Genomic DNA, 23,351 nt, shown 5'->3' on the forward strand with positions numbered 1-23,351 from the left:
GCTGAGAATTAAATTTGATCGTGTGACCTGAATCCAGATCTTTGCAGTCTTAGACAGAACCACTGAGAAGGTGGTTTGGGGTTTTTTTGGCCAGAACTGGTGGATATGGAAGGCAGAGCTGAATCTTGTCCAGATGGACCAGAAATGATAAAAAATGAGGATGAAAAAATTAAATATAGAAGCTATGGACTTCCTTTTGGAAAAGAAAGGGTAGAAGCTAGTTTTACCGGCACTGTGATCTTTTAATGAAAGTGCTATATTTCAAGCTTACGTTATCATTCAGGCAGTATTAAAAATCAGATGAGAAATGCAGGTCATTAACAATGCAAATATTTTTTTTGGTAGTATTTTTCTTTAACAGCACACTTTGCACTTCGGGAATATGCTGACAACTTTTTGTCAGTTCAAATGATAAATCTCCAGGTGGTTCCATTTTCTAACACTGCCTCTTCTCTCTAATAATTCTGGTAAATTCAACTCCTCTATCTTTCCCTTTCCCTACAGTCCCTCCCCTCCCCCATTTTTCTGTGGCATATTCTGAGGCAGCTATTTTGTAGAGTATTTGTTGACCTTCTTCAATTGTTCTTTTGAAACTGGAGTATAAGTATTGATTATTCAAGTTTTTTAGACATTCTTATTGTAATTAACTGTTAAAGATTGCTTTTCTCTACTGGTTTGGCTTTTTGAATAGGATATGCATCCAATAATCACTGCCATCTTTCCAGAAATAATATCGGTATCAGATATACTATGAGCTCCGTGCAAAAAATATTTTAGGGAGGGGGAAGCATCAACGTTAAATATGTGATGTCCAGGTTTATGTAGCCTTGTTAATTGAATGCCTTCATTGTACTTACTAAGGTGTGCCTCTTTGAATCCATACAAGGACTAGGAATTCTTATTTTCCTATCCTTTTTCTTTAAGGGCATTGGAAGAGAACAAGGATTCCCCCGAGCAGCAAGAGCAGTTTATAGCTCTAATTAAGTGCCTTGAGGGAAGAAAGCTGTGGTATATTCAGTCCCTCTAGGAAAAAGATATATGGGAAATGCGATTGTGTCAGGTCTTCAGTGTTCGGCTAAGGACACTAGGTGGTGCTCCAGTTCTGTTTACTGTGCCGAACAATAGTACTACTCCGGAATACAGAACCCTGAGCCAGGCTGAGCTTCAAAATAGTGAGAGTAAGATGTGCATAAGAATAGCTAATTTATTTTAATTGTAGCTACCAATTCAGTAATTCGCTGCTCTTCTCTGCTGAGTAGGCTTTCAAGTAGATTACAAGCAAATTCTCTATCTAGGCTGATCTCAGGTGAAATGCAGCTTTCTAATATGTTTCATGGATGTGTAGGAAGGGATAGGGATTCAGGCGCTCTGTGCAAGGTAATTGAGCGGACACTTCCAGTGTGCAATGATGTGAGCATGTCCACAGTTTGCTGAGGTGGCTCTTGGTCTCTGCACCATCTAAGCAGAGACAACAGCCTTCTATGTCACGAGGGATATCAAGAGAGAATGCATGCACACAAAGGCTGCATTAAGGGTCACCAAAGCCCTGGAAGTTGCTGCTCTGATCAGCTCTATTTCACATGACCGCTACTTCCCTAATCACATTTTCTCTTGCAGAGCGGAAGCTCTTAGAGGCCAAGCAAAAGGAAGATGCCTGGGAAGGTCGTGAGTGAGTCAGCAGCCAGTGCAAGAAGAGGGAAGTTGCTCAGGCCTGCTTGAAAACCTCATGGAGTGGAACTGACAAATGGCAGCTTGTGCTTACAGCATTGAGGGACTCTACCATCCCCTTTGGGGGAAGCAATAAGATATGGGGAGTTGGGAGTGCATTGGAGTAGCCAGACATGCCAGGATGAGTCATGTGAACCCAAGCTACCGGGTTGGCTGGAAGGCTGTGAAAGAGTGGGACTGGAGTCTGGCTGTACCTCAGGAAGAGCTGCTGTATTGTTAACAGTCCTGCAGGGCTGTTCTAAATGCCATAGAATGTAATCCAAAGGCACTCATCACATTACTTTGAAGCAGCCTGGATGCAGGGCCTATCTGTTCTCTGGGTCACTGAGTCATGTTGTGCTCAGTGGGATGGGGCTAAACCATGATAGCTTTTAGATCAGGCCCACTAGGATGGCCAGGTGCCCAATGCTGAGCTTGCTATTAAAGTTGATTTGATTTTATATAGTGTCGTGTGATGCAGGCAGCTTTACTGCCTCCAAGTAACTCTATGAATCTTCAGCACTGGAAAGTTAGCAGAGGTATGACAGCAACTCAGTGAGTTACTATGGTTGGACTTGACTCAGACCCTCCTCTTCCAGATCCTTTAGAATGGAAGTCAACATAAGATGCCCAGAAGAAAGGTTCTCTCTTACAAACCCATTCCTGATGGGACCCTCGTAAATTCATCTGAAGAGCTGAGATAAAAGCAACTCTTCCCCTATGGGGAAATCAGGCTCCAGCGGGGAGACCCTGCTACCAAGCAGATTCTGGACCTCCTAGCAGAACCGTTCCTAAGAGGCTCTATGCACTTGTGTGGGATTCCCCTCCTTATGGCAGGAATATGTTGGCAGCAGTCCTTGCAGCATGTCACTCCCACCCTGTAAAAACAGGCACAAGTAAAAAGCAACCCAGCTCTAGTCTGTTGGATTTCACTTTACAGGCATTCCCTCCACTACCACCACCGCTGCCCACTCCCCAGGAATGCATCTCAAAGACCAGCAAACAAGGTCCTTTCTGTTCTGAGCAGCTGCATCACCACCACCCAAAAGCAGGCAGATTGGCTGCTTCCTGTAAATGTACATCAACAACACACCTTTGCTAGGCTGGGCCGGAGATTCCTGTGGTCAGACACTCCCAGCTGTGCTTGGGGTCAAGCCCTCTAAGCTTGGACCAAGAATTTTGGTTGTCTCCGCTTAGTTGGTGCAGAGATCAAGATCCAGACACATCAGTCTGATCTTGCTACCGCACAGCAGTAGACACAAGTGCTGCTCAAACTCTAGATCAACGCAATCTGTCCCCGTCCAAGTTGTGGGTCAAGACAATGCATCAGAGGTCCTGTTGGAGGTGGCATTTTGGAAGAGTGGGGGGAGCAGAGTTCACTAGGGGTGTGTGCCTGGCATGCCACATTGACCTAGTCAGAGGAAAAGTGGAGATACTCTCTATGGGACATTCTGCTTGAGACTGTTTGGGGTCAAATTGCACACAGTAGGCCAAGGCAGCTCTCAGAGCTGGAATGTTCTGGCAAGCTGCCTGTTGCTGGCCAGCCAGACTTACAGCCATCTCCGTACCTGGAACAGCAACCGGTTGTGTCTCCCTTTGAGCAGGGTGGAGTGCTTGCCTGTGATGTGGGCAGTATTCTGGAATAGGAGCGGATGGGTAGTGACTGCTTTTCCTGGCAGTTCTAATGGTCTGATTCCCTACTCTGCCAAACAAGTGATATCTGAACCAAGCCCTGTCTATTTGATCCAACTAAATACTCTCCAATCTGATACACCAGAGTGGCTAAATTAGGTTTCATTCCCGTTTATAGTTTCTGGCAGTTTGCAGAGCCTCCCTGCATGAAAGGCCATCAGCATTTGTATCGGAGTAGACTAGCCATCCAAGTAATCTCATATTTACATAGGAACGATTGCACTGAAGCTTATTGAAGAATTGTATTTAATTCTTTTGTAAATGTGGCTTTAAGGCAAACATGCAGATCATTCTTTAAGTTGGCATACCTCAGATCCTATGCTTAGCTGGTCCCATGCCTTATTTAAGACAGGATTTGTCTTTTCAATCCGTTACTGGCCTCTTTTCCTGCACTCTTGTCATTTCTGTTAGGATTGCACTGTTGCAAAACATGCCATAGAATTTGAGAACTATTATAATTATCTCCAGAAACAGATTTAAGATTTGTCTCCTCAATGTTGCTTTAAAACCTAAACACCAAAAGTGTGTAGTGTTTCAGATCTGAATTATGCAAAGAGGCTTCAGATCTAGCATAGACACACACATCCCCATCAGCAGTTCCTTAAAGGAGAAAGGCCCTTTCCTGGTCTTCCATAATAATCTCTCTGCTCAAGAAAGAACATGAATAAGTTGAGTTCAGAAGGCATTAAAAGCATCTGTGAGCACTCATGTGCCCATGGATGATCCGCTTGTATCAGGGCTTATTAGATTCCCTGCCTCATCTGGCTTTCAGTTTTTTTCTAGTCTTCTTAATTTTAGAAGAAGCATACAGAACATGCTTGGATCCTTTAAGCTCATTAAAATAGTTCTGTTCTGGGACATTTGACCAGAAAGTGAGACTTTAAATGAAGATCACAACACACTCCAAGGTCAATTGCCCCTCCACAGGGGAGAGAGGTTTCTCTGGATTTCTTTTTCTTCTGTAGCCCCTGGCTTGATCTGGGTCATTCTTGAACGCAATTTTTCTTTGCATGTTTTATTTCCAGCACCAAATTATTTTGCTTGCTTTATTTCCAGCACCAAATTTGGCCCTGGTCTGTTCAGTTTTCAGATAATTATTGTGCTGAGGAGACGCAGTAAGGTCCTGGGTCCCTCTGCATAATTTCTTTCCAATATTTCCATTGGATTGGAAATAATAAAAAGTAAATGCAGCTGGTTCTTTTTCTGTTTTTGTCCTCTGCTGCTGATAAAATCTTGTGCCCCAAAAACTTTTGCCAGCCAGAAAAATTGAACAGTACATTCAAACACATGTCAGTGACTATTACACTGACCAGTGGTAGATAAATTAAGACAGGTTCTGCCCATTTTTATTAATCAGCAACTCTATTATATAAATATGGCGCAGATATACAGTATTATGTAGAAATCATTCAAAGATATTGCTTATTAGAGTAACAGTATGTATGCGCACAGCAACAATCCAAACTCATTGGGAGCAGGGGGGGAGGGGAGGAATTGGCAGGCTAAAAAGAAACATGAGACATTGAACCCTCTAAAGTACCAGCCTCCAGCATCATCTTTATTTACAATAATTCCTCTGGGCCTCATAGGCATTCTTAGAAAATACAAGTGGTGGGTTACTGCAGCCCAGTGTTTCGTTAAAAGGCTGCCTATCTGGCCAGAGAAAAGGCTAGCTAAAAGCTACTTATTTATTTTGCAATATTTGTAAATCACTCTAATCTCTGGCACTTTGGGAACTGTATCATGGGAGCTGGAGGAGTTAACAATCAGCAATTTTACAGAGTTGCCTTCTGGTAATGGGCTGTTTGCGCTCACTGTAACAGCCACTTGGGGAAAAGTCAAGTCCACCCACTCTTCTCCCCCTCACGGCAGCCTGTGGTGTGTGTGCTTGTGATGCGCTCACAAAACTCAAACCTGGCTCTGACTCCAATAGGTTGGAGATCCCTGATATCAATTATGGGCTGGTCAGTTGGACATTTTTGGAAGCACTAGAGGAAGCGCTGACTCTCCTTGTGCTTTAATACAACCTCCCTCAAAGGCTTTCCTCTGACTACATTCTCGTTCTCACAAATTTAAGCCCACATTGATTCTTGAGGGTTGCTGGATCCTTTGCAAGATTCAGTGGCACAAACCTAAAACTCTGCCAGCAGCTGATTTGTTTTTTTCTGGGCACTGATCATTGGTAACCCTATTTAGATTTCACATGCTGAATATTCCCTCACTGCAGCTCTCCTGAAGTGGAGAGAGGAAGAGGAGAAATGTGTTAACACAGAGTCAGTAATTTGGTTCTAAAGCAAGAATAATTTTTAAAATGGCAGAATGTTTCTAGGTGTTTTTATATCAGAACTGCAGTAACTAAGACAGGGGTCTCCAATCTTGGCAACATTAAGCCTGGAGGACTTCAACTCCCAGAATTCCCCAGCCAGCAAAGTCCTCCAGGCTTAAAGTTGCCAAGATTGGAGACCCCTGATCTAAGGAATACCTGGCTATGTTGATTGCAGAATACAGTTATTGAATGTGTTTACTGCACATTTCAAGATAGAAACTTGGAAAATCTGATCTGACCAATTTTGGCTCGGGCATCACGCCCATTCTCCTCTGTAGTGATCCTATTTTGACTCATGTACTTCTTTACCAGGAAATAATGTTTTAGCTAAATTCAGCTCTGTTGGGATTTTGAAAACATTTAATACTCAAAAGTAGTATTGAAGCAGTTTCATAAAGGGCTATGAAATAAGTATCCTCTGGAGCGATATGTTTAATGCTTTCTTCATTTCTTAAGTCCTCAGTTTAATTCAGTTTAGTTGGAATGAGAGTTTGGATCTTTGCCCTGTATTAAAGGAATCATTGTAATCCGTTCCAGTGTATTTCAGTTCCCCCTGTTTGTTGCGTGATAAATTTCCATTTCTTGTTCATCTGTTGTATATATAATCCTCACTTGTCTTTTCATGGTTGCATTTCTCTTGGGAAAACATATGCATTTTCCAACTATTTAAAATGTTGTGCTTTCTCTCTGAGAAAAAATTAAGTTTTCTTCCCTGTCCAAATATACATATAGTGTTATAGGAATTGCTTTTTGAGGCATGGAAGTTGGATGGAAGTTGCCTCACCATCCTAAGAACAGTCTAAGTCAGTATTTTTCAACTTTGGCAACTTGAAGATGTGTGGACTTTAACTTCCAGAATTCTGGAAGTTGAAATCCACATATTTTCTATCTGACAAGGTAGTCTAAGTGTTCTTTGCAGAAGTACCAGGCACATAGGAACTTCTAGAAGAGACTTTCCTGCCTGATCAGCCTGCCATACATTCCAAATTTTATGGGACAATAACATCTTTTCCACTACTTGTGGGTTTTTGCCCTCAGAAAATATATAAAGACAGAATAACTGTATGATATCTCTTGATTGGTAAAGTTGGATTGGTAAAGTATCTGGAAACAGCACAGATGTGACGTAGTGTAAAGTTAATGACACCAAAAGCCTTACAAACTCGTACTTTTGAAACAAGAATGTTGATCTTTGAACACTTCAATAAGGGTCAGAGCAGCATCAAACACCTTTGATGAAGCCATTGGGACAGCCATTTTGAGTCTGAAATGAGATGTTTCAACCTCAAATAATTCAGACTAGAAATCTTTTGCATACTCCAATTCCTTAAAATGGAGAATTAAATGAGTACGGTAAATGTGAGTGTATATAACTAAGAAGAGGCTGTGCAAGAAGTTTGGAAGTGAAGGAGAAATGACTGAAGAAGAGAGAGAATTTATTGAATTATGGTGCATATGAAAATGTAGGGAAGGAGCATATTGAGCAAGTGAAGATTTGAGGTGGTAGCCCTTTTTTTTACACATCAACCTGAAAAATGGCATTAAATTAATAGATGAGGATTTTATGTCATAGAATGAATACAAACTCTTATGTTCTTCCATGCCCTTTCTGTTCCATGTAAGCTTCAAATATGGTTGCCTTCTTGCCTCTGCACTCCATTAAACCATGAAGGTTCTTTTTAGCTTCCACTCTGTTAAATCTATCCTGCAGATTGCAATCAATTTCTCTTTTGCTTTTCCTGTTCCCCATGTTTCAGTTATTTCTGCTTCCCTTATGCCTGTCTGGTCCATCTAGCAGAGATATTTAATCTTCAGAGCGAAGATCACATAAATTACTTGATACAAATGATGACAAGGAGAAAAAAAATCAAAGGAGATGAGGAGTCTAAGAAAATAGAATCAGTCTCATATTGCAGAGTTAGCATAGCACTGAGCTAGAAGATGGAGGTCTGTAGTTGTACATACAAGATATTTCATGAAAAATGACTCTCCCCATGAATTGCGAGCTGGTGAGAAAATTTGCTGAAGAAGCTTACAAAGAATGTAATCACTGTTGGCCACACAAATAAATATTGAACTTATATTATACTCACAGCTAAAATAATGTGTACAAAAGTGTTGAAATTGCTTTCCAGAAACTCCTGGAGTTTCTCCATGAAAAAAACGGGAAAGATATACGTGTTTTCCAGGAAGAGAGCTTAGGTCTCATTTTTTACTGCCTTCTTCAGAGTTAAGAGAAATCTTGCCTGTACTCTAAAGAATAAAGACCATATCAAGAGTCTACTTGAGATGAAGAGCGTGGTGACCCTTTTCTCCATTCCATACACAAAGTATTTCTTCAGTGTGACAGCAACTTCTATAGCTTCTAAAGACAACAAAACATGCATACTTCTGTTCTATAGCATCTTAACACTGCTTCCTGTCAAAAGTACATGAAATGGATTTCTCCCTCCACCAAACAGAAGACTGGTCTTCATAGTCCTTGATGCTGAACATTTTGGCTCCTTGGTGCACACACACAAATAAGTTCTGGGACATATTTGAAGAGATTAAAGAACAAGATTGTGAAACATGAGAATAAATATAAAGTTGGTTTATTTGGTCAAGCTTAAAAAACATTTCTATTTTTTACATCTTTATTTTTTTTAGTTTGTATTAGCTTTTATCTTCTGAATTGTAACAGTTAATAAAATTATTACAATTTTTTCCACTCCATTTTCACACCCAAATTGGAGCCAACCTTTTTTTTTTTTTCACTTTTGTTGGTCTTGAACCCCAGAAAACCCAATGAACCAATCAGTTCTCTCTCCGGTTGAGAGTTCAGATAATGAGAATCAGTGTCCCACTGTCTGAATTGCCCCAGGTCCCAGAGAAATTAAAAACCTCTTGACCCTCCCTACTTCACCCAAAGTAGATTACCACCAGCCCAGTAACATTTTTAAAGGAATTGTTCCAGAGGAGGAGTCACACTGTTGTGAAGATTCTGTTTAAGCTACAATACATTTTTGCTAGTTGTGAATTTGGAAGAATTGTATATCAGCATTTTTGGGACCAGGTACTTTTCCCAAGGAGTGGAACGTCTGATGCGGCATTAAAGGAAAAAGAGGTTGGCCTCTGCTAAGTTGTTCCCATCTCTCAGTGTACCCCACATCCTCCACTTTTGAAGGAGAGAATGCTTCTCTGCCCCTCTGGTTTCCTTGGATTCATTATGAAATAAGCTAAGCTCCATCACCAAGAAGGCCAGACAGATTAGCATATTTCTGGCTGTTTGTTAATCCATTGCAGGATTACCAATGAAGTGAGCGCTCCAATTGAGCTCAGTTGTAAGAGAAAAGCAAGCTTGCTTTGGGGAGGGGGAGATTACAGTTATAGTACGACTCTACTGTGGTGCTGGAGATCAATGGGGCCGTTGAGTCTTGGCTTTCCTGGGGGCAGGCATAAATCACTCCCATCCATTCCTCTTCCTTCCTTGACATGAGCCTGGGAGATGCCCTCCCCCTTCCACAGTGCCTGATCTATTGCAAGCTCCTGCCTATAGCTAGGCTTTATTTGTTGCCTGGATGAACACTGCAGTGGGGCTGCTGAGGGAGGCAGCTGCCTCTTTGCTATGATCAACTCTTTCTGCCTGACTTCTCCCTCATAGGTACATTGGCTTGCCTCATTCCTACTGGGAGATCTGTAGGTATTCCCTTTGGATTTGAGGCATTACTGCTTCTACCCATCTCTACCATTCTCTGCTAGCATTTCCTCTGCTATCCTGAACCAATCTAATGCTGCTGGTCTCATTCAACTATGAATATTATTATGTGGTTCAAAAAGCCTTTTATTGGCAGGGTCAAACTCTTTAAAATGTGGTACAAAATTGCACCTTTTGTTTCTCTTGGGAGAGCAAGTGATCCCCAAATAGTATTTTACTCTCCCTATTAGCCATCACGGTTCATTGCACTTTACTAACTCCATAGTTAATAATATTGTTCCACTTCCCTAATCTCTTAATATTTAAACTAATAGCATTGCCCAACTAGTGCCTTCTTACAGGAGGGCTCATAGGTGTCTTTTCTGAATCCTTTGGTCTGACTTGAATTTTTGGATCTGGAGGTATCTGCATCCATGGCAGGACGAAGCTCTTCTGTATCAGAGGTAATGTGGGTATGGATGCTTGGGCCTACTGGCAGTGTTGCATGCTTTATGCCTTTGTGGCAAAGGGGAGATATGGGGCTGAAAAGAATGATATATCTTGAGATGAACCAGCTCCTGAGATAAAAGCTTGTCAGCAGATAGTGCTGGCTGAGGTAGTTTTTCTGGGCTGTGCTACTCATGCACCCCTTCTGCCAGCAAGGCAATAGCATGGTCCTTTTTGCCTCTGAACTATTCTCTTAGCTGGACATGAGAAAGACTGTAGTGTCCCCCATCAGGTCATTTCAGTCCCATATTTGACCATAGTTGCCAAGCTGAATAAATAGAGAAAGCAGACCAGACAAGCTGGACTGTGTAATGGAAGGCAAAGTAGTGATAGTCACAGTATGGCCATAAAGTCTGTATGTGGTGTCGCTGTGTGTGAAAATCCTGGACAAATGACCGGGAGGAAAGAGGGTCGTGAAAGACACTGTCTGCAGAATCTAGTTCTTGTGCTAGCCAGCAGCTGCTTGGATTCTACCATAGCTCGTGTTGGGTTGCTTTGAGCCATGAGAAGATCTAGATCCAGGTTCCTTGGGAATTCCAACTGCTTCTGGAATATTTGCCTTAGACAAAGTTGCTGCTCAGTCTCCTTTGTGCTTCCTCATCCCATTCTATCCTGGCACCATACTCGTCACCTACAAACAGAAGAAGAAAGGAGAGCTATTAACCTAGCAGGCAATGCCAAAGGGCAGATTATATCTCCAGGCTGTGGTACACAGTTTAGCTTCCGACAGTAGTTAAGACTTTCCATTGTGTTTATACCTGTATGACATCCATGCAACCAAATACGATGTCCCTCATACTGGCACTGACAGCGAAGGGCATTGTTGGAAAAGTCAGACTCTGCTACTTCCTGCTTAGGGTTCACTATAACCTGGCAAAAAAAAAGAGGGGGGGGAGCGGGAAGGGAAAGGATAGTTTGTAGTTCAGGTTCCTTGCTCGCCTCTCATCTTCTCTGTGCCCCTTCTCAGTTTTAGTTTAAAGAAAATCCACAACAATGCAATTGACAACAAGGGCCAAATTTATGCCTTTCTGTTAATACCTCTGTGCTCAGACCAAATCAGATTCCTTATCAGACTTACCTGGAATATGTAACTCCCAGGGGGCACATCAGTGATATCTATCCACTGGCAGTCAATATCATGTCTGTATGTGTCCCAGCAGCCTACACTGACACCCTGCTCTCCAAAATTTGCACAGCCAAAACGCCGCTGCATTCCTATATGGAAGAGAATAGACTAAGTGGGAGAGATTTGGCCTTGCCTCACTCACAATAGGCTTCTGATGAACATCTGTAGCGTTTGGTTCTAACTTTGTTACTGTTCCATTTTGAATCTCATGAATTTTCTCTTACCTTCTGGGCAGTTGGTGTCCTCCAGACAGAAACTGGCCTTGTGTCCCTCAGCCACCTTGGATCCATTGAGTGTCAGCAAGTCATAGTGTGTGAAAACCTCAATGCTGTGGAAATGTCTGTGGGATGATGAAATTAGGGATTAGAAGGCTACAGGATAAAACTATGGCTTGGAAGAAATGGGCTTGTCTAGGCAATAGCCAAACAGTCCTTCCTGCTACTTGTGGCAACGATAAGCAAAGATCTGCTGAGCCATGAAACAAAGCAAAGTAGACGAATTAAGTGGGGCTTTGGGCTCAGTTGCTATTATAGCTCTTCATCCATGCTCAACCATAATGATAGCTTTAGCATAAACATTGCTATTTTCCCAGATGTAACAAACTGAGCTCCCACCATAAAGGAGCTGGCTAGGGTGGATAACTTTCAGTGGGACACATGAGCTCCACTTACAGGGAGATGAAAAGGCTAGGTTTAGAAAAGAAAAAGTCTGGATGTGTGTGTGTGTGTGTGTGTGTGTGTGTGTGTGTGTGTGTGTTTTAAATAAATAAACAAAAATACCAACAGGAATTAACAACAGCTTTCAGTTTCAAATTGCACATGTGCAGCGGATAGCAATGCACTTCAAATGACAAAGAAGCACATATTACTGGCCATGGTGTGTCAAGAACTGCCCGCTACCTGTGGCATTCATGCCATATCCATGCATGACGGCCAATTTTGGGAAGGAAGTCAGCCCGGCCCAGGTTGTGAATCTGAGAGGAGAAGCGGAGCAGGCGTCGATACCCCTCTGGCCAGTTCATACGGTCAGCAGAGGCAGAAAGGCAGCCTTCCTCATGGGCACAATACAGCATGTTCAATGGACGGTCTTCAAGATAAGCTGTCTCTTCTATCAGCTGGGCACTCATTACTAGATCTGGAGCATCTAAAAAGACAAGTGGAGCATGAAGTCTTAAATCCATACAGTGTGAATTCTAGGCCCCTAATGTTAGGCAGTCGATATCCCAGTCCAACTACACCACATTCTCCGGATTTGTCCATCGTATTATATCCCAAAGGTGCTTTTTCAAGAGGCAAGTGGACTTTCTGGTTTTTCGTTGAAGACATTTCGTTTCTCATCCAAGAAGCTTCTTCAGCTCTGAAGAAGCTTCTTGAATGAGAAGTGAAACATCTTCAAAGAAAAACCAGAAAGTCTACTTGCCTCTTGAAAAAGCACCTTTGGGAAAAACATGACCTGGATGACTGCGAATCTCCATAGATACCATACTATATATTTTGAACTCTCAACATTTCTTTCATCAACCTCAATATAACGATCAATCAATCTGTCTTTGCCCTAGGCAAAAAGGTGGCTCTCATAACTGCTGTGATGCCTAAGATAGCTGCTCTAGTATATGTGATCCCACTGTCTTAGCTTTAAACACCCCCAGGCCAGGCCAAACTATTCCTATTTCCACTTACTCTGGGTGCAGGTGACTCCTGCAACAAAACGCCCTCCTCCATTTGGACAATGCACGGGTCCATGATGCTGACATTGTAGGATAGACATTTCTGTGCCTTTACAGCGCACACCACTCAACACCACCTCAGCAGCATCTGTATTGCCCTGCCAGTACCATGTTTCCTGGAATAAGAACAAGGGAGTAGGAACCAAGTAAATACAGGCTCTGAATTTGAAATCCTTGTCTTGGGGTACATAAGCTCCCAGGCTTCCCAATCATGATTAACTTGAAAGTTTAGAACATCAGGTACCATATTTGCAACTGAGTAAGCAAGCCAGAATTGTGCTGGTGCACTCAGTACTTAATGTTATGAGTCAATAATGTAGGCAGTGACTTACCTGGAGAGCATGGCTTGCAAAGCCCAGCCCCATCTGTCGACAAACAACCATGGCCTCCTTGAGTCCCCAGTGTTCCCCACACACAGCACCCCAGCGGAAGGCATTTCCTCTGGGTACCAGTACTTCTACAACACCTTCCTCTGAAGTGCGTCCACCAGCCAGACGGATCTGAATAGATGAAAAGTAGTTTAATAGAACAGAAGAATTATGATGTAACAAGATGCATGTTACAGGTGAATCCAAAACTACATTGGCATCATTAGAGTTTTTGACAATTTGGATACAAGTTTCCTTAGAAATGCGTAATAGATTGTATGAAGGGCATTCGGATTGGTCAAGTGGCAGTGGTTCTTTTTTTTCTTTTTTTTGGCAGCCTGCCAAGTTGTGGTACCCTATATTTTTCCAAGTAAGACATAGCCCCAACAACTCTTTATTCATTCCAAACACAGCTCATTCTTTCTTAGGTCAGCTACACTTTCTCTTCTGAGGTGTTTAGCAAAAGCAGCCCATCTCTGTGTATTATTCATTTCTCTCCCGGTTTTGGTTTTTAGCCAAAGAACTGGATCTTACTTGACGTTTGACTTCTGTTTGAGGCACATTGCAGCGGACAGCAACATCATTGTCATGCCGGCATCCTGTCTGAGCTGCTTTTTGGGATCTGCAGTCCATCAGTGATCGTTCATGTCCCCTGCACCGCACTCTTGTTAAATGGATAGGACCTAGGCCTGTAACATGAATTATTCTTGATAGGATGGAGTCCCCTCACATTGCATGTCACACACACTACACCCCAAATTCTTCCCCACATGCACAGTTATCAGTCTGATTCTTTCTCACTAGGGATACATGGATCTTCCTAGTCCCCATTCTTTTACTTTGGTCCCACAACTCAGTCTTCTCCAAATTCATCCTCTTTTTCCTATTCCTGAAATTTATTTGTCACCCTTTCTGGATTTTGTTTGCTTCTGAGAAACTCCATGAAATGTTTCTTAGACGTAACTTATCCAGAGTCTTCCTTCTCCTTCCATATTTATCAAGGATGCAAATTTCCTACTTTGAGCCTTACGCCACCCACTTTATGATTTCCCTCATCCCTTCCACTCACCTTGGCCCAACTGTGCTCCTGAAAGAGCTTCTCGTGCAGTGCCGTAACCTAACTGCCGACACACCACACTGGCAGCAGGTAGATTCCAGCCTTCATCACACACAGTGCCCCACTGGTTACCTATTAGCACTTCCACACGCCCTTCACCTATGTGTGCACCTGCACGGAGACGCACCTGGGATTCCTGCTGGAATGGAGATAGAGATTGGGGACCAACAAACAGAAGGGTGGGTTAGTGATATTTATGAAGGATGGACTTTTGTTCTCTGTCAGCAGCAAAGAGTGAAACCGGTGGGCTTCCATCTAAGGTTTTTAACTTGCAGTTCTCCTCTTTCATTCTTAACATTTTATGAAAGTTCTAAGGCCACACAGATACCTTCCTGTAACTCTTTGGTCTTTCCCCTGCTATCCTAGGATGGAACAACTACAGTATATGGGATTGATTCTGTGAAGCACTATGAACCCTTTGTCTGAAATCATCCTGACAGAGAATTAGACTGGTCCTTGCCCTAGTAGATCCTACGGTTTCGCTATGGTCAGTGCTCTTCACCGTGAATATTTTGAGCCTACCTTTAAAGATATATGAGCCTCTATTAATATTCTTTGGAAAATTGTCTTCTTTTTACCTGCTTAGGCTTGCTATGGCTGGTTAGCTTGGCTTTCTTGGGCTGGAATTCAGGACCTGCTATACAGCTGACCAAGGCATGCATACCATGTGGGCAGGCACTTTGATTCTGAGCTTTTGGAAGCACATGTAGTTTGCATTCACCCAAGTGAACCTCAGTGCCCAGGCATTTAATCTGATGGATCCAGAAGGTATTCTTCTTGCTCAGGCTTTTTAGGCTGCAAAACAAGGGAAGAAATTATTGCCTTTTGTCAGATAATAATCCCTCTGGCCATCCTCCAGAAGGTTTTTTCCATGGCTGAATTGAAGTGCTACCCACCCATCCTTGAGTTCACAGAAAACTGTATTAGCGTGAAATTTGCTGTCCTCACTAGCTATCCTGTTTCTATTGCCTTTGTTTCAAGTCACTGGAGTCACCTGATTTTGCTCCAAGGTGACAAAGCCTAGCAGAATTTATACAGCTTGAGTCAGTCCTTCAATGGTGTCAGTATAAGGAAGAAAATAATGCTTTAACACTGACACAAGACTTCAAACTTTCCCATTTATGGTTGGTAAAGAAAGGATGGCAACATTATTGGACAACAGCAGAAAAGGACCAGGTAAATACCATCATTAGGCACAAATGGGGAAAGGCTTTGAAATTTGGTGAATTAACTGCTTAAAGTCCCAGGAAGCAATCATGCAAATAAATTCTAGAGGCTCTAGAATCTCCTTTTTTCAAATATTGACTACTGCAAGGCAATAAAAAATGAGCCAACTCCTTACCTGGACCTTGGATCCTTTAGTTTCTGATTCCAGAGTTTCCTGAAAGGATAGATGATCTAATATAAATGCACTTTGGCAGGAGCATTAAAAATTCCATTGCAGAAACAGTAGATACATAACTCAGATCCTTCACTGTGTGTTGACAATTTTTTTGTTGACAATTTTTAGATATATTTTAAAAGAACTCATCCTGAACTCTCATTTCCATGAATTACCAAGTACGCTGAAGTTATGGTCCTTCGTATTCTCATTTGTTCTTTTAGGAAAGGTGACAGCACTATCCACGAGAACTAAATTACCTAAAACCCCTGCCACTTCTGAATCAGTACCTGCAAAGATAAATAAACTGCAAGAGCTGTGGCTATCATCATAGAAAAAAGAGAGTACTTGACGATAATGGAGACCAGAGCTTTAAGTACATCTTTACCTATATGGTCAAGAAAAAAAATGTGTCCACAGCACTCTGCCACTGCCCCATCAAACATGGCTGTGTTTGTGATCTAACACTTTGGGAGGACACTGCACCAAGTTAGGACGGTCTAGACGTTGACCCTGGGCTGCTAGTCTCACAGAATTGATGCATAAGCCAGAACCAGAAAGTGCAGGTTCTGCTCAATCTCTGGGAAGCGTAGTCTTCACTATATAATTACCCCACTGCGGTTTGGCTAGACCACATGGTAAAATGGCCCTGGCATCCACAACTGCTTATTGCAGGACTGTATTTAGCAAGAGAATAGTGGGTGGAGTGTAAAAGATGGACAGAAGGAAACAGGCACATGGAACTCCCGGTGTGTGGGGAGAAAAAGAACCCACAAAATCACAGGAACTGGACAGGCCTCTTCATGAGAAACAGAAGGAAATTTTAGACAAGACGAACAGAACAGAAACACCCCTGTTTTCTTTACTAAAGAATGACCTGATGCTTATGCTGCACTGTTCTGACCTAGGCTTCCCCAAACCACGAAGCAGACTCCTTGTCCCGACAAAAACCCCTTTTTATGAAGTTACGGTGAATTCTTTTCATTCACATCCAGCAAAATCTTTCAAGGGTGAATTTATAGTCACAGACCTTATCTGGCTTGGGAAACTGCCAGGGCGATATCTTCAAAATTTGGCAAGGAGTCATGAACCACTTAAGCGAACTAATTGTCTCCTGCAAACTCCCCTCCCCTTTCGCTCCTCTTTTATTCCCTCTGGGAGGGGCCAATCATCGTCCATTTGTGGCCTTACTCCAAGTCTACCCTTGTTCTTTAGCTGTTCCCTTCGTCTGGCAACTCTGCACATGCGCACACTGGGAACAGGCTCCAGCTGTTCATCTGCCTCACTGATGTCTGACTCTGAAGGCAACTGATAACTGGCATACGGCCCTGGCCCCCTCTCTGCCTCTGATGCAGAGCCCTCATCAGAGCCCTCCCCAGACTCCAGGACTGGCCCATGTTCCTCCTTAACCTCCTCACTGTCCGAATCTGGTGGGCCACAACATGCGCTGTTATGTTGCCATTAAAAGGTATTTTATGTTATATCTCTTTCTTCATCACAAATATAACATTGCACATGTAGCCCTTGTACGTCTTATTCGTACCTGTAGAATCGTGTGGCCACCTGTCCGTCATAGGGAAATCCTAGCATCCCACACAGTACACGAGTATTGTTTCGAGTCCAGCCAGCATCGCACACCTGACGCCAGCGCCCCTGGAGCTTTACTTCTACCGCACCTTCTGTGACCGGGGAGCTCAATTTGGCCCGGGCAAGTATCGGTTTGATCTGTACCTCTTCTACCCTTGAACCCTACCCAAGAGAAAGAATAGATATTACTCCATTTTGGGATTGCTGTTAATGAAAAGTGAAATCATCAAATGCACATGCTCAACAATGGTGCAGGGACAAAACTGGCTGATCTTCATTTCACCGTAAGATTACATTTCTGCGGCTACTGATCTCAGCAGGGCTTCGAAATGTGCGCACATAGGATGCTCCAGATTATCATTATAGAAAGGAAACAGCTTCAGTCTCTAATCAGGTCCTCACCTGCAGCTGGATATGTGAAGCAGCAGAATTGAGTCGGCGGGACCCTGTGCACACCACACCGCTATCTTCATTGTGGTTGCAATCAGTCACCCCCCAACCATTGGAGGCACATTCAGCCAGGGAGCTTTCAGTACCTGAGCAGCGAATATTGTCCAGCCAGATGGGACCTGTAGATACATACGATCAGAAGCAGAAATCTTGATGCCTTTCCTAGGAAATGCCATGCTATTTTCTGTTTATACGTTGCCAGTCTTTCAATTCAAACATCACTTGTAATATACATGGATCATTTTGAAAAATCAAGCAAATATTGTTACACCGGAACAAATAATTTTATTTCTATATCACCAAAAAGAACTTCTTATTAAGTATATATTTGGTGAGGAATAGAAGTGTAGGAAAATGGGAAACATCTGGATAGAGATCAGACTAGACTAGTCTTCCCCAACTAAATACCCTCCAGGTGGAATACAATCATTCCCCATCAGAACAGCTAATAACACTCGCATTCCAGTGTATCTGAAGAGCATACATTGAGGAAGGCTGGATTGGTGGACAAAAGCCCAGCAAATTTCATGAATTCTCGTCCTAAATACAAATGTATTTAATTTAATTTAAGATGAGCACACTATGGCCAACATGTTACTTTTTATTAGACTTTGTCCCTACTTTCTTTTGGCAATGTTTGGCACTTACAGATTTTCACCTGAAATTGAAGTGAGCATAGCCCAAAGTACCCACAGTATTGTAAGACGCCAAGGAAAAGTAAAATCTTGCTTGTTCACATAATCCCAGTATTTAGAACAGGAAAATACATAGCCCACTCACTTGAAAGCTACTATAGAGCTTAAAAACCTAGACCAACAATTTGAATACTTTCATACTAAATACCGCCTTTATTAGCGAGTTTCCAGCTCTTGCACTGAAAATGGGTATCGCGACTCAGGTCTGCAAGCATTAAAAAGTACTTGAGATCAACAACATTCTCCATCCCTGCCTGTCCTTACCATCTCCTGAGCCGTATTTGGCGCTGTGAGCCCAGTTTATGGCCTGATCATAGCCCAGCTCTCTGCAGGCCACATTTGCCACATGGATGTTGAAGTCATCATCACACACTGTGCCCCACTGTCCTTTGTACAGCACCTCCAGACGCCCTTCACCTGCTTGGCTCCTGGGCCCCACCAAGCGCAGCTTAATTTTGGGATGCTTTGCCCAGCTAGGTACTTGAAGACATAGGAGGAGGAAGAGGAGGAAGGTAAGAAGATACACCTGCAGAGGGAGCATCTCTGGTCCAGTGCTGGTGGAGACCCCTGGGAGGCAAGAAAATTTGATAAAGGAACATGGGAAAAGAAAGGGTCAGTGGCAGTTTTTATCAGAGGATTCCTCATTTTTTAAAATGGACAAGACAATTTATAACAACAGTATAAAAACAACCAGGAGGAAATTTTTTTTAAAAAAAGATCAGGAGTAGCAAATAATAATGCATTGTAAATTATTCATTAAGCACTTAGCAATGTGAACTCATTTTAAGACGACCCAGGTTCTTCCGCCACCCCACCTCACCAGAAGGAGAATGACAAAGGGGGAAGCAGGCACAGAGGAGCCTGCCAAAGGCATAGCACAGCAGCACAGCCACCCACAAGAGCAGGATGGGGCCTTGCCATCTCCTCCAATATCCTGCCACATCCGTAGAGTGAAATGATTGGTTGCTTTTCTATATTTGAGACCAGGATTCTGAGAGGCTGCAGAGGATGTCCAATTCCTATCTGAACACACTGAGGATGCCTTTCCATGGGCAAAGCACAGCATATGAAGAGGGGACAGCCATGCAGACACAGCTCCATCACCATCTCCCTGTGCCCATTGATCTCAATCTAACATACTTCACTGAGGGACTTGATTTCTCCATTCCCCGCTGCTGTGGACTGTGCTAAAGGACAAATTGGGCTCCTTTCCCTATATTCAGTGCCAGAGGAGCTCCAGGGACACTTAACCAGGGCAAGTCAGAGGTGTAGAGTATTTTATCAGTATTTAGCAATTAGTAGCCTTTTTAAAAACTTTTTTTCCGTGAGTGGGAGGGGTGTGTGTATCTGTTTTACGATTCTAACCCATCTTCAACTTTTGATTCAGTCCTTCCAAGTTAAAGAAATTATGTGAAAGCAGACGCCCCCACTCCCCAACGCTACCTCCCTGCACCCCCAGACAGCAGCATCCAGAGTCGGTCTTGTAGGCTCGTCAGCCAGTTACTCACGTGCAGCCGCTGAAGGTGGGGAAAGAGTTGCTCTCCGGAGCTCGACAACTTCTTGTCAGCAGCTGGACCTCAGGGGGAGGGGGGAGGCTGGTCGCCCGCTACAAAAACCTCTGGCTGGCAAGAGACCCTGGCGAAGAAAGCGGCCAGCGCGAATTTTGCCAGCAGCCCGTCCCGTCCCACCCTTTTTATCCGCGGCATCCGCCCTTCGGCTCTGGCTCCTGCACGAATCTGGGCAGGGCGGGCGAACGCCTCACAGTACCCGAAAGGACGCCTCCTCCAGAGGGGTGAAAAAGGTGCCCCCGGCCCCTCTGCTTTTGGGTATGCCCGGGCAGGCTTCTCCCTCCCCCATCACGCCCCAAAGGAGCCGCAGAACCTCAACAATAAAGCGATCCTAAATCTCTTCACCGGGGGAGGGGGTTCAGGAGGCTTCACCTGTTGGGTTTCTGCAGTACTTAAAAACGTTAGCAGCAGGAAGGGCAGAGAGGCATTTTGCAAGAGGAAAGGGTGGGGGCAACGTTGGGTAGTTCACATCTCAAGGATGGAAGATTTGCAGGATGCAGGTTCCCCGATGGATGGCCCTCAAATCGGGGACCTCATGGACTAATCAGGCCATCAGAAATACAAAATGGATTTTGAAAGGCTATTGCAAGGTTAGAAGATGAAGAGATGGCTTTCCAAGACACAGCTACCAGATCTGAACTGCTGAAATCTAGATAACCACTAGAGCAGGGGTCTCCAATCTTAGCTTTGCTGGCTGGAGAATTCTGGGAGTTGAAGTCCACCAGGCTTAAAGTTGCCAAGGTTGGAGACCCCTGCACCAGAGGACCTAAAGCACTACCATAGTCGTTTCTGTACATCTCTGATTTGGTGGACTCGGTGAAATGCTTCTTTTCAGTGATCCTCCTGCACCCAAAGAGTGTCCAGCGCTTTGCATTATGGTCTGAAAGAGCTCCACTTCCATCTCCAACTGCAACTCAATAATGGAGGATGAAAGTTGTTTTCAAAAGCCTGTGGGAGTGTCTTGTTCTTCTATGGACTTCTCAATGGATATAGTTCTTAGTTTGTAGTAGTAACCTTTAGGGGTCTATTCCCATCACCACCACCTGCTTTTCTGGTGATTTACAATGTTGTGCAATGTTCTTTTTTTAAATTATTATTTGCATTTATATTCCGTCCTTCTCCGAAGACTCAGGGCGGCTTACACTATGTTAAGCAATAGTCTTCATCCATTTGTATATTATATACAAAGTCAACTTATTGCCCCCAACAATCTGGGTCCTCATGTTACCTACCTTATAAAGGATGGAAGGCTGAGTCAACCTTGGGCCTGGTGGGACTTGAACCTGTAGTAATTGCAAGCAGCTGTGTTAATAACAGACTGTCTTAGCAGTCTGAGCCACCAGAGCCTGTTTGTTACATTATTGCTCACTGGATAAATTCAGTGTCATCGAATTCATGTAAACACAGCTATACTTATACTCCTTAACATCGAATGTGCACACTCTGTAGCATAGCAATGATAGTTGTACTTCTTAGGAAATTGGAGATTGGTCACTAGACAGCTAAGAGCCACTGAATAAAGGATCTGAGAACACTGCTACTCTTTGTTTAGTTCTTGCTAGCAACTTTATTCTTTATGCTGTTCTTCAGTATGAACAACTCATCTTCAACAACATTAAAAATTAATCACAATCTGTACTACAATCAATCTTGAAAAGAATTATTATTTGGCTGAAAGGAGTGGCTCTCATTTGAATCATGGTTTGCATTTCTCAACCAAAACCAGCAAAGATAATCCATGGCATCTGTTCTGTATCAGGATGAAGCTTGTTTCTTTTTAAATGCATTGAGAAAAACTTGAAGAAAGAAAAATGTAGACAGCTTTGTCATCTCCAATCCAATCAGAGCCTGTCTTGCCTTAATAGAGGATAAGAAAAGGCCATCATGTTTTCCTTCAAATATTTTAGCTCCCATGTTCATTCAGCCTTATCCAGAAAAGCCACTTCAAGGAATTACATGAGTTATAGTCCAAAACATCTGGAGGCTCCTAGTTTGTCTACCATCCCTTTAGTGCATGTACTATTGGTTCCATCATTTCCAATGGTACCAACAGGAAAGAGCTTGAAATAGATGTCCAAGCAAAACAAGCAACTCAACAATTTTTTGGCAGGCTTACTGAGATAAAGTCATCAGCAACCATCAGGATATTTTGGTTGTGTTTGGTTTAGTATCATGGGCAATAATTGGATATTTCCATGATGTTACTGAGATGTCACAAATGCATCCTAGCGTTAAGCAGAGCTTTTTAATGCTTTGCTAACATAAACTGATTTGCCTATGATGACTGGAATTCTCCTTAATTGGTATATTAAAAAATATCTATCCCACCCACAGCAAATATGTATCTGGAAAATATGGTTACTTTCCCCCAATCTTCAGTTTCTTGGGGGTGGTAGTATTACTGGATGCAACAAATATTTTTAATGTGCTAAGAATATGTGTGGTTCAGTGGCAAAATGTAAACTTTGGATGCAGAATATTCCAGGTTCGGTTTCTATAATAATTTTGTAGGCATATTCAAGTCTCTTCTCAGATTCTCAGGGAGCTATTCTCAGTTAATGTTAACCATGGGTAAATGTGTCCTGTAAACATGAATACATTTTGCATTGAGGGATTTTCTAGTTGTCCTGCTGAGAGAAGCCCTAAATTTCAGGTCTGACCTTTTGCTTTAATGGCATTGCTGCCTATTCTCTCCAGGTTTCTCTCTTTTTAGGATCAGGCAAACGATCAGGCTGTAGCCACTACACAGCTCTCAACCTGCAACCTGCCAGATGAGTCAGTCTTGCTCCGCATTCCTTGACCTTGAGTTCGTCCCACAGCTCCCTGTAATCCAGTTCCACCTTTGCTGTGATTTGTTGGACTGCTGACTCCTCCAAGTAGCAACACATTCGCAGCACCTCCTGGACACCTGCTACTGGCTCAGATTCTGTGGCCTCATCCTGGCAGTAGCTGCTCCCTCCCCACTGCCCAGTGGAGCAACGAGCAGTAAACAGGAAGCTTGTTGCCTTGGCTGTAGCCCGCATCCCAGGCAAAAATGTGCTAGTGGCAACTGCCTGTTTGCTTAGAAATTAAAGAGTAGGTTGCTGACATGAAGGGCCGGAGGGAGGGAAGCCTCAAAATAGCCCTGAGCTCATCATTCTGGGCAAGTCCTTTTCTCTCTTTTCAGGGAAAGACCCATCTGGGATGAATAATTTTTTAACAGTCCCAAACTGTGCCTTCCAACTTGAGTTCCCATAAATGGAGTTAGCCCCACCCATCTGCAAGAGCCCAGCTGAGCAAAGGTGCCTTACAGGGAATTTACAGGGGACTTAGCAATTGCCAAAGTACCAGATTTTTCCAAATGTATTGCTATGACCCAGAAGAGGCAAATTATGAATGATGGGGCAGAATGTATCATGAGAAGAGCTGTTACCTTCCCAAGAACC

The 23,351-nt window shown here is 43.1% G+C and overlaps 2 protein-coding genes across 4 annotated transcripts in view; one reads left to right on the top strand and one right to left on the bottom strand.

Moving 5' to 3' along the window:
* R3HCC1L (R3H domain and coiled-coil containing 1 like) overlaps window positions 1-7,676 on the top strand; it is a 46,764-nt gene extending 39,088 nt beyond the window's left edge. For all 3 annotated transcript variants that reach the window (XR_009155695.1, XM_058187912.1, XM_058187913.1), the window contains one exon: window positions 1,618-7,676. Coding sequence is in view for 2 of the 3 variants with exons in the window: in XM_058187912.1 (XP_058043895.1) it covers window positions 1,618-1,673 (56 nt within the window). In the remaining variant the exon portion in view is untranslated. The remainder of the gene's footprint in view (window positions 1-1,617) is intronic.
* On the bottom strand, window positions 7,676-23,120 carry LOXL4 (lysyl oxidase like 4). Its single transcript, XM_058187914.1, has 15 exons — window positions 19,867-23,120; window positions 18,623-18,925; window positions 17,616-17,782; window positions 17,170-17,375; window positions 15,588-15,626; window positions 14,824-15,040; window positions 14,198-14,384; window positions 13,663-13,817; window positions 13,093-13,260; window positions 12,714-12,876; window positions 11,934-12,177; window positions 11,259-11,374; window positions 10,987-11,123; window positions 10,667-10,778; window positions 7,676-10,539 (listed from the first exon to the last, which is right to left on the bottom strand). Exons 2-15 carry the CDS (start codon window positions 18,897-18,899, stop codon window positions 10,469-10,471), a joined length of 2,259 nt encoding a protein of 752 aa, XP_058043897.1. The 5' UTR covers window positions 18,900-18,925; window positions 19,867-23,120; the 3' UTR covers window positions 7,676-10,468.
* Window positions 23,121-23,351: the final 231 nt, after the last annotated feature.

Source organism: Ahaetulla prasina, chromosome 6 (assembly GCF_028640845.1).
Source record: "Ahaetulla prasina isolate Xishuangbanna chromosome 6, ASM2864084v1, whole genome shotgun sequence".
Lineage (NCBI taxonomy): Eukaryota > Metazoa > Chordata > Lepidosauria > Squamata > Colubridae > Ahaetulla > Ahaetulla prasina.